We start from the raw sequence: 20072 nt of genomic DNA, 5'->3' as shown, positions 1-20072 counted from the left end.
TTATCTTCCATTTGTTTGTTTAGCTTAATGTTTTGAGGACTCTTTGATCAACTGTGAATTCCAAAGTCAGAACCTACACAATACAATAATTATGTGATCTAACAAAACAGGGTAAAGTTAAAATGTCAGTTACTCTTTTCATGTTTATTACTGGGTGTGAGTATGACAGTGTTTAGGTATGTATGCTAAGCTATCAACAGGCATCACACTGTGGGATAATTCCTGTCTTTGGTATTTGCTCCTGGTATGGGTGTCAGTATAATCATCAGAGCAGATGTGACCATGCAGTAAAATGCACCTATCAAAAAAAAATTATACCCAATTTCTCACTTCATGCTTCACCTCACCTGGTCAAAATAAGCCTGTCAAGGTTGATTCTCTGCTGTTTAGCAATCCATGCAGTTCGGTAAAGCTTTTCAGCAGTTTTCAAAACATCTGTATTGAGACGTTGCAGCAGCTGCTTCTCAGAGTTCACATATAGACGCTCCTGCTTAAGGTGATGGGCCAGAGTGTAAATGTCTGACTTCACCATCTTCAAAAGCTAAAACTCTGGGCTGAGCAGATGCCAGCTATAAAAGATAAAAAGAAAGAGTCATACAGTATAACAGAAAATGTGCACAATTAAATAAATGAGCAATGGCAAGGAAAAAAGTATCAATAAAGAATTGTAAACAATAATCCGTACATGAAGTAGACTGGGTTGTAACCCCATATACCTAACCTTTAAAAAATGAAATAGAAAAAAATATTTAACATGAAATCATAATTATTCATCGCCAACCTTAATGTTTATTGTATCATTGTTTCTGCAAAACTGCATTTTAAATTATCAACCTGCATACTCTAACCAAACGGCTATAACAATCCGTAAGAGGCAGCACATGCAGAAAAGTTGCAAACACTGTCTTGCAGGGTTGGTCACATCACAAGCCAGCCCTGTAGTTGGCTAATGTGGATCTCTAATTGCTAGGTAGCAAAACTGGCAGCTGTGATTCCAATGACCTGTGTTCAATTCCTGCTGCCAACAGTATGTCAGGAAGGACTGGGAGCAGCTGAAAGAGGGGCTTTGTCTGAGTGGATTCCTCAATAGTGAAACACACCAGAAAATACTCTGAGCCTTCATCTACACACACCTGAGAGAGGTTGTAGCTTATAGAGTTTCAGAATTCACTGAAATGACAAAAATTCAGAAAATAGCCATGAAAACTATGTGACCTATCATGCTCTCATGCTCCCCTTCAATCAATTTAATCAAAAGTTTATCAGATGGCAAAAATGTGTGCACTGTTTCCAAAAGCAGGTTAAGAAGAGTAATTTAAGATGCTGCTTTTACTTCTGGGATAATAAAGGCATTCAACTCTACATTTTTTTTGTTTTATGCAACTGCAGTAACAATACACAAGCAATGTGAGACATATTTTTGAGAGAAACATTCCATTAGTTCTTAAAAAGAGAAGACTTGTGAAGAGATGTGAAGGAATAACATTGCACACTGGGCCTATGTGAAAATTCCTGCCACATTCATGGATGCAGTGAGAAGTTCTAAGCAACTAAAAAGGTAAAACAGCTTTTGTACACACTCTAAACTAGTGTGAAAAGTTTAATAAAAGAAGATTTATTTAATAAATACATTTAAATGATACCCTTAAAGATATCAAAATGAGTGGCATTTTCCAGGAATATAAGGTACAAACAGGAGTTTCATTTTATTTGATATGTCTAAAGCACTGTAATTACAAGTAAAGGAGCATCAGATCAGCAGGAAAACATTAAGCACAGCTACACTTGACACAGACAGCAGCATTAATTTTTCATTAAATGAACAGCTGCTGAGGCAAGATGCATGTTGTTTCAGAAAAAGAAAAAATCCCTGGCAGGCCACTCGGATTCCTTGAAGGCCACGTGTCAGCTGATACAGACAAAGACTGCCTTCAAGAAGTTTGCTACTTCTGTTGCAATCAGAAACTCTGAAAACAGACTGATAAAATTATATCAAGTTCATATCTATAAATAGCCTGCAAAAATCTTGCATACCAAAAAAAAAAAAAACAAAAGAAAATCACTTGTCAGAGTCATTTATTTTCTCTGCTTCACAGACAACAGGTAATGTATTACAAAAGCCAGCTTGTGCACCATCATCTTCCAAGAAGTAGTAGTAAAATGCTTTTATTAATATTATCCAAAAGAAAGTGTAAGTTGCAACACCATAAAGGCATTACCTAATTTCTAATGCATTTAGAAAAAAAAAACAATACCCAAAACAAAACAATTACATACACAAAATTCTAAGCAGACTTTAATGACTAGAATATCCAGCACTAACCATTTGACAAACTTGAAAGCACTGAGGGCACAGAGTCAACAAAGATCTAGAAACTATTCCGGAAAACAGCACCTTACACTACAGCTGTTCTGGCAGCTCATGGTTATCCAAAGCCTGATAATTTGCATAAGTTCTCCATTGGTTAGTTACTTGAATATGATATACAGTAAGCACATAAGAAATTTGACAAATAAAAGACTATTCAGTCCATCAAGCCTGTTTGTTTAGCTAATAGCTAAACTGTCCCCATATCTCGTCCAGACGCTTCTTACAGGTTGTCAAGGTTTTTGCTTCAACTCCATGTCTCAGTAGTTGGTTTCAGATTCCTGGCTTCAGTCCTAAATACACTTCTCCTTAATTTCCACAGGGGTCCTAATGATTCCCTGTTAAGCTAAAAGAATTCTGCTGGATCTAATTTGTCAGTGCCTTTGAGAATTTTGAAGATGTTGATTAGATCCTCACACAATCTACTCTGCTTGTGAGTAAATAAGTTTACATTTTCTGAGTTTGTCAGAGTACATGTCCTTAAGTTCGGGAGTGCACTTGTTGCTCTCCTCAGTTTCTCTGTAAAGGATGACTGCAGTAAAATTCAGTGATAAACCTAATTCTTGACACCTTATCTTTACTGGGTTATTTGTATACAAATATGTCTTACTTCAATGTTGTGGCAACAGTTTGTATAGAACGCTAAGAAACTGGATTGAATTTAATTGAAATGTTTACTATTTTTATAAAGGTACCTGTTTTGCATACTCAGCACAATACTGGAAACATACAACAAATGTCACTAGAAACATCCCAAAAATCTTCCATTAAAATTTTCCAGTCAAAGCAGCAAGTGTTTTCATCTAGGAAAAGGCAGCAAATTAGAATTTACCCTGCTAAAAAGGATTATCAAGTTGCAGTCAAAAAACAATACCTTGTAAGCTTTACCTGATCATGTGCTTAGAACGAACTTTACATCACACTTCAAAATGCCAATTTGCTGCATTAAACAAAACACAGAGCAGTCTTGTTGGGGTCATGCTTGAAAGTATTTCATTTTTTTCTAAGTGGAAAATATGACAAATGCTGCTTGCTCAAAACAGGCAAGTTTAACTGAACTGAAACTTGAAAGCAGAAGAGATGGCCAAGTGGTGTGCTGTAACAGAAGTCCAGCCATGCACAACAAAGGTACACCAAATGCAAACCAACATTCTCTTTGTGACGCAGAAAGAGAAAAAAAGGTGGAGGAATGAAACATCCTATTCTGTTTAAACAAGTAACAAAAGTGGCCTTGAGGTTTTTTCATTATCACAGAGGATTCTTAAAAACGGACTTTAACTCAATTGTTCCTTTTAGGGTTCATTAACTAAAATGTAAAAGATTATTCAAAATATATTTGAACACTAACAGCTTAGTCTCATTTTGATGGCAAATGCTACTTGGTAAATTATACAGCATTTAAGGAACTTTCCCCTGTTCTGTTTATCAATATCATCTACCTAGTGTATTACTACATTTGTGTAAAATGGCTTACTTTTAAGAATAAACTATAGCTAATGTTTTACAGATTAGCCATGAAAGAACAGTGAACATACAGCACTAGTTCTTATCTTGGAAGATGTAAGAAAGCATTTTAAAATCAGGCTGGGTCACGCTGTGAAAACACCTCTGTGCTGCTCCCAAAATCCTTTATGAAAGCAACCATCTAATTGGTTTAGAGTGATAAACAGCATCAAAAGAAAATATCAAGCAACAACTGAGTATCTTCCCTTAGAAATTATTATAGTCACAGCAGAACTGACATGGGGAAAAGACAAAGAAAGTTTGGCCACATTTTACAGTATAATGTCCTTACCAAACGAGCTTGATGGACAAAATTGGTTCCTTTCTTTAGTGAACATTTTTACATATGGAATTACATCAAGTAAAAAAAATTTTTTTTACCTCTTTTTCCAACAACACAAAAATTAATAAGACTTGCCATTGAAAGTATGACTAAATGATTTAAAAACTTTAGTCTATTTCATTAACAGCTATGCACCCATGTGATAGCAACCGCTACTTGAAATGCTATGTTCAGCCTTTTTAAATGAAATGAGTAACACTGCGCTGTGATGATTTTATGTTACACAGTTCATTCTCACATTCTGCTAAATCATCAGTGAGAAAACACAATATTTACTTATTAATAAACTTGCCTATATGTGAAAGAACTTTAGAGCACTCTCACAGTTAAGAAGAAATGCACACAGATATAAATGTTTGAGAGCTTGGGCTTGCAGTAATTCATCCATGTTACTACTAGCCCAGTGTGAGTGTAGGTAGGCTTGTGCATGAATAAGTCCTGAGATGGAATGCCATTCTGTTCAGGGCTGTTACCCTGAGCCTAGTGTTTGTAAGAATCGCATATTTTATTTAAAAAAATCCATAGTTCAACTAAAAGACTGTCATTATTGACAGTTCTATCCAACTACAGTGCAAAATCAGAAATAAAAACACATAGCTCACACGTGCTTCGAGAGCATGATAATGTGACCAAACGGATGCCACTTACAGATATCTCTTACAAATTAAAGCATTTTCTGCTTAACAAAACTGACAAGTAATAATGAACAAAGAAATTAGGTGGCTCACTGGTTAATATCCACTACAAAAAGGTCCTACAACAAAATAAACTTCACATTTACTCTTAGAATACAGTTTCTACACTAAAAATCTAAACACACTGTAAACTAATCTATATTTGTACACATGACAAATTCTATCCATCACAATCACTCCAAAATAAAATGTATAAGTCACTGTTTCAAACCTTCATACCGGATCACCTCATTATGTTGCTTTGAAAAGACAGCATTAGACAGACCATCTAATGACAGTGCAACATCTCATGCAGCTGCATTTGGAGTTGCAGGAAGTAGGAGACAGAGCAGGAGTGGACCCCATGGCTTACAAGTGTATTAAATGAAATTTTAAAGAAATGTGTTTAGGAATGTTTATTCATTTCAAATACAGAATAATCATTAACATAATAGGGACAATGTTTCTGGGTTAAATTAAGTGTTAAATTTACAGAAATGGCACAAACATACATTATACTTCCAGCCATTTGCATTTTTTTTGCACCACACTGGAAAATTATACCTATGCATTAGGATCACTGGTTAAACACTATAAACAAGGATCATAATGTATAATTTTATATTATATTTTATATTAAATAACTTGTACTTTAGTTTTTTGTGTTTAAATAATTAAATATCCACACACCAGTTCTCAAATCTGCTTACTATCCCTCAGTATCTGAAAGGTAATTAAATGGTAACAGTAACACAAAAGCAGACAGAATGAAAAAAATGTAACATACTTAAAGCATGTATGTGTTTAAAAAAAAATTGTGAAGAAAAAACTGTTTAATATTATATTTTTATTCACTCTTTACAAATCTCAAGTGCAGAAATAAAACAGAAAAATTACTTACTGTTTACATAAGGTGTCCCTTCAACATAGCCTTACATTCACATTTAATGCCCATTCAGAGGTGCCTTTTTGGAGTCAAAATTAAGCACAAGGGAAGTGTAGACAACAAATTTACACATCTACACTTCTTACTACTTCTGTCTATGAGCAGAGACCTCCGTGACCTGCATGATGATATATCCAGCCATAAGATTTTTTTTTTTGGCTACCAAGAACTGACAATTCTATTCCTCTGCCGATTTTACTTTTGATACTACCAGAGTAAAAAGATGACAATAAACAATTTAAACATAATAAACAAGCTATTAAATGGATAGGGAAATATGTTAAAGAATACTACATAAATTACAGTGAATAATTTTATATTTAGATACCATTCTGTCTCATTCTCTGTATATCCCTACCTCCCTGCTGGTTTAACTGCCATTTTCTGGGTTCACCCAGGTTGGGTTATTGTCTGGGTGCCCTTCTTTAGTAACTTTTTACAACACATAAGGGGCACAATGACATTATTCTAACCTCAGGTGAGAGGGGTTATTTTAAGATACAGAATAGTATGGTGGGGTGGGAACTACAACAAACATCCCCAATTAGCACTCTTTCATTCGTGTTTTCAATCCAACCATTTTCTTAATTCGGTTTCATCCCCTGCTTTTGATTAAATCTTTGCTTAAACAAACCTTTACTTGCTCAGTTTCCTTTTTTATTATGCTAGATACTAAACTAAATTTGTTCAAATTTAACAGAGACAAATGCTTTAAAAACAAGAATTAGTTACATTTATCGCATTTAAAATTTGTTCCTTTAGTTCTTAATAAGCAATTCTGAATATCACCACTTGCTGACAACCAAGTATGGGGATGTATGGCACAGACAATGATATCTGACTACAGAAATACTATACATATACACAAGGCACCAATACGCAAGTCTGTAGAGTAGCCTCTACAAGGGTGAACGTTTTACTCTGCATACTTGATCATCTAATTTTACACCAACATATGTGCTTGAATTCCTAAAATAATGAGATGGAAAGAAATGGGTTACAAACAGTAAGCTGTCTCAGGCCATGTTTTAAAAACCTACACAAATGAAAATATCTTAGTTCTTGTTTCTCTTATTAATACCCTGTATCTTGGGGTTTGACAAGTTAGGTTAACAACTTACAATAACACAAAAACTACTTTAGTGTGAAAGTCACATGAGCATTTGAAGAACAAGAACTGTCCTATTAATAATAAAAAATAAATATGAACTTGCAAAACCTAATAAAGATATTAATAAAACAAAATGGAAAAATTCCATCTTCATATTTTCTGATCCCACTTCTTGTGTAATGGAATCACTATGGACAAAGGCTCATCATAGCAGCCCTGGGCACCAGGTGCAACACTTGTCAAAAAGTTACTAAGAGTCAACTTCACAAATGGAGAACACATAAACTCCGTACAGAAAGCACCCAAACCAGCAATTGGACTATAATCCAAATACTCAGGCACCAGTGTGCTGGACACCTATTTGTGTAGCCTTTCAAGAACAATTTAAACCTACTATAGCAAAGCACACTTTTGCAGATTAAATACAGGCATACTGACATTCTTCAATGGTGACAACCTATACATGTATTTGAGCAAAATTACAAATTATTGCCTATGTGCAATCTGTAAAACCACCTTTACAAAAACAGTCCTCAAAAATGGTGTATTGCACATCCATTTAAACACAGTTGGACCATAAAAGACACATTACCGGTATGTTTTGATTAAACAATTAACATCTCAGACAGTAAAGATCATATGTTTATACCTTGCATATCATTGAAGACTTTCATAAGCTCCAACAGGATGAAAGCAATAAGAAAATACTTAAGAGGTATTTGCCTATAAAGCAAGGCCATGGCTGCCTACTTTTATCCACCAGTCATTAAGTAGCTTTATTAACACTAATCTTTAAATTCTATGTACTCTCAAACAACTAGAATATGAACATGTTTCCTGTTTAATTCTGAAAAAAACAAAAAAAAATTAAAGGATGTCCCTTAGTTCTTCATTTTTGTATAAATGGTCTGAATTCTGAGAAAAAAAAAAAAAACGGTAAATGAAACTCTCAATTTAGAACTGAAATCTGGTTGTGGATGTTTAGAATTTATTGGCAAGTAGGAGGAGGTGCCACAAATTTCTATGAATGACATAATGGTACTTACAATGCATGCAGAATCCATCAATGTAGGGATGGAAAAATATGCTTATTTCATAATTTGGTATAAATCTCAATACTTTCTAGAGTATTCTAGAGTGGACATCAGCCCACCAGAGAGCACACTCATATACATGTCCACATAAATCAAGTTTTGACTTGCCTATTTACTGAACAGCCTGCTTTGCGCTACAAAAAACCCTGTGGTTAGTTCAAGTATACCATATGAAAAGAAATCAAGCAGAATTTTCTTGCAGTGCTAAAAATATATGTAAACAATTAATACACAACAAATACAAAAATATGCTTCAAATTTGCATTTCTAAAAATGCACTTTTTATAGCTTTTCATTAATATAACTTTACATACTTAAAACAACTAAAAAGATTCTATAGCAAAACTCTAAGTTATGTGAAACACCATTTCATAACCAGGCGTGCAAGATTTGAGTGTTATAGTGAGATAGCAGTGACTTAATGAGGTCGTAGAAGACAGCCCCACAGAGATTAGCTAATGGCAGAGTCCTCATACTTGATCCTCTGGCTATTTGTCTTCTTTGAATATATACTTTGTCAGATTAGTGTAGTGTTCTGATCACTTTAATATAAATACAGTAATACCTCTGGTAACTCATCTTCTGAGAGTAAAGCTATTTTTTTTTTTTAATGAAGTCAGCACTAAACACATGATGGCAAATGTGCAAGTTGAAGCACCTGTCAGCTAGCCAACTGTGGAAGCCAATAAGCAACCTCCGTACTACATGGAATAATTGTTTAGCACTGATAATGTGCATAGTCTACCACGCAACCTTAGTATACCTGAGGTCACGATTATTTCATGTTTACTGTATTTATTCTTAATAAATAAATACAACTTGCACAACTTGTCATGAAAGCGTAAAGCAATATCTTTAGAAACAAAGAAGCAGATTAAAAATAGTAGAAACAGGATAAATGAAATACCAAACATTACTGAGGTTATCACCAGGCTATGAAAGGAGCTAGTGCAGAACGTGGAACTGGGAGTGTACATAGAGAGTATTTATTTACAAGCAGATGGAAGGTGTTTTGTTGCTGATAAAATCCACTGGCCTGGGTGGGTGGTCATTGTCTGATCTACTTAACGATCCTGGCTTGGATCACCTCATAAAGCTAGGGAAAAGGATAGTTAAAAATAGTGATGACACGATACAAGAATTTTTGTATTCAAAATTTTACGATACTATATACCTTTCAAAATCACGACAAAAATAAAAAACCATCGAATGGGATTTCTGTTAAGTATCTCCAGTACTGAAGTGCCTTTTTCTCTAATACAACATAAAATATATAAATACTAACAGTAACAAGTGCTGTAAAATACTTGAAGGTAGTATTTACTTGCTACAACTATAGTTGCCGCTGGCAGTCCTCCCATATCCCACTGTCCAATATGAGTAACTGTGGATTTGTGCGAGGTCCCCCTCCTCAAAGCACAACATTGAATTGCATACACCAGTTAGAAAAGGAACGAATGCCTGGACTGATGGACTTTTTCAGATTGCTCATTACAATCACAGAATTAAACTGAAACCTCCATGCATTTATTGGGAACTAGTTGACCCCCACAGCTCCACCAACGTAGTAATGAAACAGGACAAACATTAAAAATCAAAAAAAAATAATTAAAAAATGTGATACTGACCAAGCAGGAGGTAGGTACGCTCCACTGTCAAACGTTGGCACCATATCTGATCATGTTCAGCTTTGACAGGAGAGCGTCCCCCACAGTTGGAAAAAAGCACATGGCTGTTAAATTTCTGGCAATCAACAGCTACACATTAAAACACACGTAGCTCTGATCTCTCTCTCAAAAACGTCAAATGTTAATTCTTAACAATCTGTAGATAATGTCAGTTGAACAAACAGGTATTGCTAGCTAAGTGGAGGCAAAGTACACTCCAACACGGAATGTTCAAGCAAATTATAGAAAAAGACCTGATCTAAATCTGTTAAGTAGTTCTCTCAAGGAAAGTGGACAGACATACATTTTCTGTTATATATATTAGTCATACACGTGCGACTAGGAGCGAGCTGATTGGACCAAGTGAAGATAATCATCCGCCAGGTCAGGGGGTGGCGAGGTGCTCTAAACCTTTTTCTATTATCTCTGCAGAACAAATATGGGAAAACCTGCCTGGTTTAACGCCACTTCCTGTTCCGGTCTAATGACATCACTTCCGGTTTCCAACATATAAAACCTCCATCTTGACAGATCAGTTTATTTTGGGAACTCAACCAGAGAACATTCTTGTGTTTTCCTTAAACCTTTTGCAGCCAGGGACAATATACGGGTGGCTGCCCCAAACCTTTCCAGTGTGTTGAGACTCATTCTTTTACAATATTATATAATACACGCACACACATACAGAAAGAGAGGGAGAGAGAAAGATGTCTGAATGCCGGACACTATTGAAAACAATAAATCTCATCTTTAAAATCCATGACAATATAACTCATTTGAAAATGAAATAACGTTGCCAATCAAAGCACATATAAATCTGTTCCTAAAGTAATTCCATAATATGGTAAAAGTGGCATTGCCATGCACTTGTCAGTATGTGTGAGTTTGCTTTGCCTTTTATATATTATTTCATGTTTTTCTCATGTATTATTGTGCCTTGCAAAATTCAACTTGTAGACGCATATGTGCTGGGTAGCAACTTTCTTGGTACTACCGATACTGCAAAAAAGGTGGTAATGTGACATTTTCAGAACTCTGGTACTGAATTAGTAGCAAAATAACATCTCTAGTTAGGTAATGTTGCTTCTGATCTCAGGTGAGCAGAGCAACGAATAACTATGCATGAATATGAATATAACCTGCAAGCATGAATATGCAGCTTACGAAGCAGATGACAGCACATGGAAAGAGCTGTGTAAGATCAGGAAGGTGGTGGTATTACTGGAGGGAAGCCAAAGAGACAGTTTCGGGATGACTGCGGAATACACAATGCTGCCACAACCTAGGGTTCATTATAATCTATAATAACGTTTCTTATAATGAACCAAAGTGCTGCAATACAACCAACTTCATTAAGTATTACTGTGCTGGGTTTCTAAAATGGTTCCAAACTTTGGTGGCAGTTACTTTAAAAGATACATGAGCACTTTTTCTTCACTCACGAAAGGAATGATTGATCAATTATGACGCTGCCACCTCCTAGTTAAGTACACTATATGTACATTTTAAAGAAATGGCTGATTTTTGACCATTGCACATGTATATATCTTATAAATTAAAATTTGCCAGAGTTGGACATGCAAATAAAATATAAACAAGTATCTGTCACAATATTTTACTTATTTTTTTGAGCTATAGCTATATCACATATGTTGGAATCAGTAACATTGACTTTGTGCGACAGATTTGCCATAAAATGAAAAATGTTGAGCTGTGTACAATTTACTCTGAGAAAAATCAATAAAGTGTTCTACAAAATAAATGAATAAGTACCCTTCAATCTCATAACCCTACTTCCTCCTCTCTCTTTGTAAATACTGCATTCAGATACTTAATGGTACAAATGGTGTCAAGTCAGCTGCTCCTCTTTATAGGTATATTGTTCATTTAAGGTACTTTTACTTTAGGAAACAATGCAATTACAGTAGTCTTAAGCAAATTAAGTAAACACTTTTAAGAATATAAAAAACAGTACAGAACAATGTGAAATATTATTTAGGTCTTGCCTCATTTTTTTAAGCTTCTTGTTATATGTAACCAGTAAAATTCACAACCTACATCAGTAGCATCAGCAAGATGCCATAGCAAAGACTGCAGGACAGTACTGGGGGGGGGGAAGAAAAAAAAAAAAAAAACAGTAACCTGCACATTAAACAAAAAGATTCAAATTCAATTCTATAGTGGTACAATAAGTGCATTTTAATCTTTTAATGAAGCCTAACATCTTAGACTATAATTATACTGCCAGAAAAATGAAGAACAATCTTTGGGTTTTCAAACTGTACCACATTGTCCTGAGAGCTGTAATTTCCTCAGGATGGGATGCGGATATGCAGTATCATGGAAAAGATATCCTGTTGTGTAATTAATGGCATTAACTTTATAAGCATTCAGACCTGTTTGATTCATTTTTGTATTTCAATTGTATCATCTATTATATTTTTTTCTCCTCTTAAAAACATCTAGGAGTTTTTCCATTATAATGGGAGACTTCAGTAAGAACTTCACTTAAAATGCCTGTAGAACTGCATAGCTAAATTAACAGCAACAAAGCACTTTTTGAATAATGTGTGTAAATTAAAATAAAAAATAAAATAAAATGAAAAAAGTAGCAAATTACACCAGAAACAAGAATATCATTGAGCCACAAAAAGCAGCTTTAACTCACTTTCTCCATATATGGCTACTGAAAGGCAGTACCGAATTAATGGTATAAAACCAGAGTATAAATCCAACTGAAGGCCAGGTCACAATATTAATTAAAATTAAAGAACCAACTCTGAGTGAGTGACAGAGAGAATTAGTTACTCTTTGGAATGTGGGAGATTTTAGCTTCTTGGGCAGTAGGCAATACAAGCACAGCTCAGAAAAAGATCATCACTATTGGTGTTCTCTTTAAAAAGCTAACACATAGCCTGTGCTTGGATAAATAATAGTAATGGTCCAAAACAAAAGTGGAGTGGAACACAACCTAGGTTTCATTTATAAGGGAAAGAAAGAACAGCATTAATGAAATAATGTATGACAGGTAATCAAAACAAAATAAAAGCACAATCTGGCATGTTTCTTCAGCAAGTGCTAGTTGATATAGGCCTATAGGGCGGAGTGGTGGCTCTGAGGCTAAGGTTGCTGCGCTGGTATCCCGAAGGTTGCCGGTTCGAATCCCCGTCACTGCCAAAAAAGGCCACTGCTCTGCTGGGCCCTTGAGCAAGGCCCTTAACCTGTAATTGCTCCAGGGGCGCTGTACAATGGCTGACCCTGCGCTCTGATCCCAAGGGGTATGCGAAAACTACCAAATTCCTAATACAAGAAATTGTATAAGGCGAAATAAAGAACAAAAAAAAATAATAATAATGCAATGTAATACAAGCAGCATAAAAAAAAAGTACAAACTGTCAAGTTTCTTCTAGTGAGTGCTAGCCAAGGTAAAAAACCCAAATTTAGCCCAAATACACTTGTTTATAAAATAAATATATATATATATGTGTGTGTGTGGAGTGAACTTAGATTCACTTTCCATGGAGCAGAATGGCAGCATGCAAATGGTACAAAGTCTTTAATGGTGCAAGAACTAATTGATCTCCAGGGAAAACAAGTGGAGAACAAATACTTGCATTTTATTATGAAAAAAAGGCAGCTGGGAGGACGACTGTATGGCCTGGCCTTGCCTAGACATGAATAAAACAGACATCTGACAGCAGTTATGTGTACACACCTCTAAGAACAACCATGTAATAAGAAGATGAAGTCAAATGACATTCACACCACAAGATATAAAGATGCGTTCAAATTAGTACTCAAACATGGGTTATAACACACTTCTCAACATTTTAATAAAAACCTAATAAAGGCGAGAGTTGAGTTAAAAGCAGCCAGCACACAGTATCCTAGCTAGCTACAGTATCCTTTTTGCTGTTTACTTATCCATCCATCCATTTTCTAATCAGTTTATTCATTTCTATTATGTGTGGTGTAGGTGATGAACTGGGCAACACTGAGCTCTAAGCAGACTGCAACATTAAACAGGAAGTTACTCCATCCCAGGGCACAATCACACACACATCATAGGCTAAATTTACAGTTGACAGTTTACCTAACAAGCACATTTTTGGGGATGTTGTAGGAAACCTGCAGAAACCTTATTAATATCTTATGTAACAATACAAAGAATGTGTAGCACATGAAAAACATCTAGAAGAAGAACATCATTTTACCGGACAAGAAAGCACACTGCTATTCTTATTTCAAAGAGTTTCATAATGACAACGTATGCTAAAAATCAGACAATTTAATGGTATTAGCTAGCATTCAAATAATTATTACCCTTATAAAACCTTACAAGATTTTAAGAAATTAGGTAGTTAAGTCTAAAATAAAAGAGCTTAAAATTAACAAGAGAACCACCATTGCATGTAAAGGAGACTGAATGTCCTATTTATATCCTTTTTATAATACATTTCAGCATTTCACATATAAAATGCAGGTCTCTTATACTATACTACCACATTTTACTTAAATCCAGGAGACTCTGTGCTGGGATGGACTTATGCTTATTGTTATCATCAACTCAACTGCAGATAAATGCGATTAACTAATTTTTAAAAAGTTGTCTGAAAAAAATTGTGAATCTATTAAAAAAATTAAAAATAGAATACTTTAGTTTAATAAATCATTGCTTTCACAGACAAAAGTATTGACAGAAAAGCATTGCCTTAATCAAAACTGACATCTGCAAATGAAGCAACTTGAAAACTATTTTTGCTGTTACAATTTCTAGTTAAAAGATTTCTACATTTTGATCAAATTTAATTCTAATTACTCTAAGAAATACATTGAAACTTACACCTAGAGGTACAAAAAGGAAATAACAACAAACTGAAATTACAAGAAATTTCAGAAGTCATCATTTATTGTAGTGTTGGATAGGTACTAAAAATTTGACTTCAGTATTGATAACAGCTTTCAGACCTCAGTACCAGTACCAAAATAGTCCCAATGAAAATATAATGGATAACTCCAATCCCCTCCCCTCCTCCCAACTTATTCCTGCCCTGGTTAGCCAAGCCATCGTACCACACTACGCGCTGCTTCCTTCTTGATAGACATGAAGTCCCGATCACATCCAAGCAATAGTGGGGGCTGTAGCGTGTAGTATCATTACATTAAGTCTACAAAACATACGCTTTTCCACAATTGCAACAGCAAGTATGTAGTTTAGTGGGAGGGGTATTGAGTAGAAAGCCAAAGTTTACCACTATTTTGTCATTTTTGGTACCAGAAGTTAAGTGCCATTTTAAAATTTGGGTTTTTCTATATTTTTTCAGTACCAATATGCTATGCAACCCTAGTTTACTGTATAAATTGAAAAGAGAGCATGATGATAAAACAGTAATTTTGCATAATCAGAGAAGATTTTAAATGAAGCAATTAACATTTATCAACATAAGGTGCATTACAGAACATTAAGAACTGAAATAAAGAATAAATTTCCACTCAGAACATTTCCAGTTCTTCATAAACCAATACATCAAATTACTGAATTGGCTTTAAATTCAAAATGGAAAATTTGTCTGCACTGTATATACTGAAACTGACCGACTGTTTTCACTAAACCAAGAAGTGTCTACTAAAAAGTACTGGATGCACTCAACTGTATAGCACCTTGTTCCCCCCTCGACACCAGCCACACCATTTAAAAAAGAGGCCTATCCAGAAAGTCTTCACTCACAAGAAATTTCAATTTACTGTATATGAACAATATTAATCAATCAATTTCTAAAGAATAAGGTAAAATCCTTAATTGATATGCAGGCAAACCAACATGCTCAAATATACTTGTACTAGGATTTTAGACACAAGGTATTAGTGTCTGCCTTTCAGTGTCAACTGGCCTCTTACATTTTAAGCTTCATAAATGCTCGAAAAAGTGTATGCTATTAACTTGAAATGTATTATCAAGTTTGTCTTCTGACTTTATTAAGAAGGTGGTACTGCGCATAGAATTCTTTATTAAATTAGTTACATTAACATCTGAAATAGTGTTCTTTTCAAGAGCTATGAGCAAATATTAAAGTTTTCATTTCCTGGAATGTATAAAGTCGCACTGGTCACATGTCACCTGGTTTTCAGAAACACAACTTCAATGCTAAAAATTATTTTTAATGCATAGAAGGATATGACTTTTGCATTTTTCTTTCAAATTTTCTTTGGCACAGTGTTAACAGATTTAAGAGTCCAAATGTGGTTTTAAAAGTTTTGATACAGAGCTGCTCTAGAACACTAGCTTCCAGTACAATATTCAGTCATTAGTTAAATTGTGGAGTTTCCAAAACCTCAGACTTGTCATTGCACTGCTTCTATATCTGAAACAGAAGATCCTTCCATATCAACCTTCACACTACTACAAAACCAATGATGTGAATATCTTTTAGGCTTCTATTCTGTGGTACTATAATTAGGTGAATAATTCAAACTTCACCTACAACTAACTTTTCTCTCATTTTATGTTATAGCTTAATAAAAAATACATACTGCCCTTGATGTACTCCTATGAATATTCTGGCTTTTTTCAATTTGACTACATCAGAATATATTTTTTTGAAATAAACCTAATCTCAGTATCCCCTCCTGTGTTCATTTTATTGAATTAGGTTTGATAGGACATTTATAAGCTTTCTTTTAGGGCTATACCATTAAATTCTGTGTAAAAAGCTTTGAAAGGTACTATAAAAGGTAAAGACTGACACTGTCACCCTGCTCAAGGTTGTTTCCTGCCTTGACCCAAGTGCTTCCAGGAAAGGCTGTAAACTCTGCCATCCCAAATTGTATTAAGCATGTTTGAAAATATTACATTGTATTATACACATGTACATTTCCTTGCTTGATACTGTAAAATCACGTACAGAATGAGCTGTTGTCTTCTCACTGAAGACTGAACAATCAAAATCTCAAAACTGGTTTTACGTCTATGTAAATGGATGTTTGGTGATGGAGTCAAAAATTCGCTATAAAGTTAAGTTCAGATTCTGATTCTATGATGTTCAAAATGCAGAAAAATGTTATTTTTAGCCTGGTGTCAATGAATGTGTGTGGGTGTAGGTGAAAACCCATATACAAACTTCCGAAAAAAACTGACCTCTCTTTTTCAAACAAGTTGCATCATGTTTGTCCTGTTACAGACTCCTGATCTGTTGTTTCTGCTCTAGGTTGGTACAGTATTTATCTCAGAATCCTTCAAAAACTATTTGACCTATGTCCAAAGATAACTGCCATAGAAATTGCTTAATATAACCAGGATTTTTGCAGTCTGCTCTGTTTTGTTGTGGACCAGGCCTTTTGAGATAACTAATTATTTAAATGTTCATGCATGTGCACACAAACACTCACGCACTCAAAAAAATGTGTAAGTGAAAATAGCAGGATGGTGAAACACAAAAACACGCACACACCTAGATATGCAAATGTCAGCAGACAAAAGCTTTAAACCAACACTGTACCAATCTGTCCGTCTATGCATCTGGTTACCTTTATTTGATCCAATGTATTTGGTTTCAAGCAGTACACTTCATTCAATTTCCTATTCATTTTACTCTATACTTATCTGTGTACATAAAATTAATGTACTTGATTATATATTTTTGTACAGTGCAAATGGTTGTATTGTACTGTAACATCTTCTGCGGAGTGGTTTCTTACAATATCACTACAGTGAAAAAAGTCTGAATTAGCACAAGCTGATCTGATTCAGGGTTTTAAAAAATGTAATTTACTTCAAGAAGTAGAAGTGCATTATAATCAAAAAGAACGGTTATGTCAAATATTTGAATTATTAAAATGTGTGCTTTAGTTTAGATGTTTAAAGTTAAAGATTGCAGAGTAAATCCGTCATTTTGCACCCTCTGATTACAGGTTCACAGAGGGCTGCATCTCTAGTAAAGGAACAAAAATAACAAAATAGTTATAATCACTGACCCTGAAATAGTCTAAAATGATTCCCCACATATTTCTGTTTGAAATGTGTAACCTTCTGGGCGTTACTTTTAGAGGGCTAGGACCACCGGTAAAGAATCGCACATAAAAAAATAAGTTCATGTTCGTGAACCTTGAAATAGCATGAAACAACACTCTATATGCCTCTTAGCATGAAACAACACTCCATATGCCTCTATTACCGATCCCTATTTTTTCAAAGTTTTGTAAAAAGGGAGCGACTTTGACTCGAAACCCATTAGGGTGTGAACAACTGGGAATAGTTTATGTATCATGCACAACTTCCAAGTCCTTCTGATCATTTTTACTGAAGACATTTATTGGTTTATCCTTTGGGTGAAATTTCCTGCACCCAAATGGCCTAGATAGATACAATTTATTTTGTATAGCCCAAAATCACACAGGAAGTGCCACAATGGGCATAGATAGATAGATAGATATGAAAGGCACTATATAATAGATAGATAGATAGATAGATATGGAAGGCACTATATAACAGACGGACAGACAGACAGATAGACAGATAGATAGATAAACTTTATTAATCCCAAGGGGAAATTCACAAAAGGTGTTTTTATCAGGTCTACTGGGACAAAAAAGGGAGGAAACCCAAAAACTTGCAAAGCCGTACATAACTAGACATCAAGTAGCATCAAATTGTACATCATATGTTGGGGTTTTTATTGTATGGGGGACATCAGACCAAAAAAAAAAAAAAAAAAGTAATTTCAAAGCATTCATAAGTAATTGTTATGAACATAACTTACAAGTACGTACTGTGATGACCAATCCAATCCATAGTCCAGACAGATTTTTTAATTCCATGGTATGCACAACAAGATAGGATAATAACCTACAAGTATCATCTCTGGCCACCAATAACCACACACAAAAATCCAGCCACGAGGCTGCATATCCACAAGCTTACACTTCATTGCCAGGTTGTTGACCGAGCATGCATTTTACCTTCTCCTAGAACAGCCAAGTCCAAACATGCTTACATTTCTGAAACAGAAGAACTCATCCTGCTCCATGCGTATATACAGTTCTCTGGTAACTATAAAGTATGCACACCTGCACAGGAAAAATATCAACTTAAAATGGCACAACAAGGGGGAAATAAGGTGAACATGGGACAGCATAACAACAAGGCTTAGTATGCACTTAGGGCAACTGTATTAAAAAGACTTGCTATACAGTATCCTACTTTGAAAATGAACATATATCTGGAGGCAGGATCCAGCCAACATCTTAAAATAAAAAAAAAAACAAACTGCCTACCTGTCTTCATATACAGATCTCGGGACGGTGTCTGGGATGTGGTAGGTTTTTAGATATGTGCCCAGAAACTGGCGGCTCCTTACTCCAGACTAGAGTTAGCCATTATTGGTGGGTGTGAATTTCACCAAGACACATGTAGCAGTTGGCTCCCTCAGTAACCGGGGTGGGGGTCGGAGAGCCTGCATGGTTGTATAAATAAACAGATGAAGATACTAACTGGCATTGTGACCAGCTACACCCCCGTAGGACAGCAGAGCAGGCAGATGTGGCTTCTTGTGCGTCAATGTCACTTCTCGTATTGAACTTCAAACCGCTCGAGTCTTCCAATTAACAATTATATATATGCAAAACCTCGAGAACTGTGTAACCGACCCGCAAAGTTTTTCTTTTTTTTTTTTTTTAAAAAAAATTCTGTTCAAACACATAAGCCGTTTAAACGCTTCACGGCCAGAAGTGCTCCGTGCCGCGGCCTGGACACATAACAAGCAGCCTAAAGAGAAAGCCGCTGTCCCAGCATACACACAAGAGGAACGGTTCCCCAAAACCTGCCACATCTTGAGACCCCCGCGGCACACTTGTACGCCCGCCCAAATATACTGTACTTACAGAAATGGCCTCGCTCGATAGCTGTAACAGGCCTGAACCAGGTCGACCGGCGTGCTGCTACGAAGTGACGTCTACTTCAGTCTACTGCCCTCCCCGTTTCACTAGGGTTGTCGCTCGCCGCTGCCTCTCCACCTCGAATCCAGTCGAGTCGTGGCGCGCGGGCGCGGACACACCACACTGACACACACGCAGGCGAGCGCAAAGACAGTCGGGAAATGTAGTTTTTTTTATGGTCACGCGGTTACGAATCGACGTCTGGTTAGCCGCAGCAGTTCCAGTCGCTCAATCTCATTCCGCTGGGGCTGCGTAGTCTAAACGCACTCTTCCGAGAAATGTGCCAGGCAAAGCTCCAAATGGGATCTCGTAAAAATGCAGCCAAGGACACCAAACGAATCGCAAATCTGAAAGTTCTGACTTCCTTAATCCACAGAAAGAAAATTTAGAATAGGTTAACCCGATTGCACAAAATAAATGCAGTGATTTCGTAAGT

The 20072-nt window shown here is 35.7% G+C and overlaps 1 protein-coding gene across 9 annotated transcripts in view; it reads right to left on the bottom strand.

Annotated features, from left to right (window-relative positions):
* gapvd1 (GTPase activating protein and VPS9 domains 1) overlaps positions 1 to 19836 on the bottom strand; it is a 103806-nt gene extending 83970 nt beyond the window's left edge. For 3 of the 9 annotated variants that reach the window (XM_028808664.2, XM_028808670.2, XM_051932282.1), the window contains exons 1-2: positions 19583 to 19832; positions 348 to 569 (exon numbers count right to left, since the gene is read on the bottom strand). In XM_028808664.2, the coding sequence (XP_028664497.1) occupies positions 348 to 532 (185 nt within the window). In that variant the 5' untranslated portion in view covers positions 533 to 569; positions 19583 to 19832. Of the gene's footprint in view, positions 1 to 347; positions 570 to 19582 lie in introns of all 9 variants that reach the window. The other 6 variants (XM_028808667.2, XM_028808675.2, XM_028808669.2 and 3 more) reach the window with 4 other exon arrangements.
* Between the last annotated feature and the right edge of the window lie 236 nt (positions 19837 to 20072).

This window comes from Erpetoichthys calabaricus, chromosome 9, assembly GCF_900747795.2.
Source record: "Erpetoichthys calabaricus chromosome 9, fErpCal1.3, whole genome shotgun sequence".
Classification (NCBI taxonomy): domain Eukaryota; kingdom Metazoa; phylum Chordata; class Cladistia; order Polypteriformes; family Polypteridae; genus Erpetoichthys; species Erpetoichthys calabaricus.
This window is presented reverse-complemented; position numbering and strand designations above follow the sequence as displayed.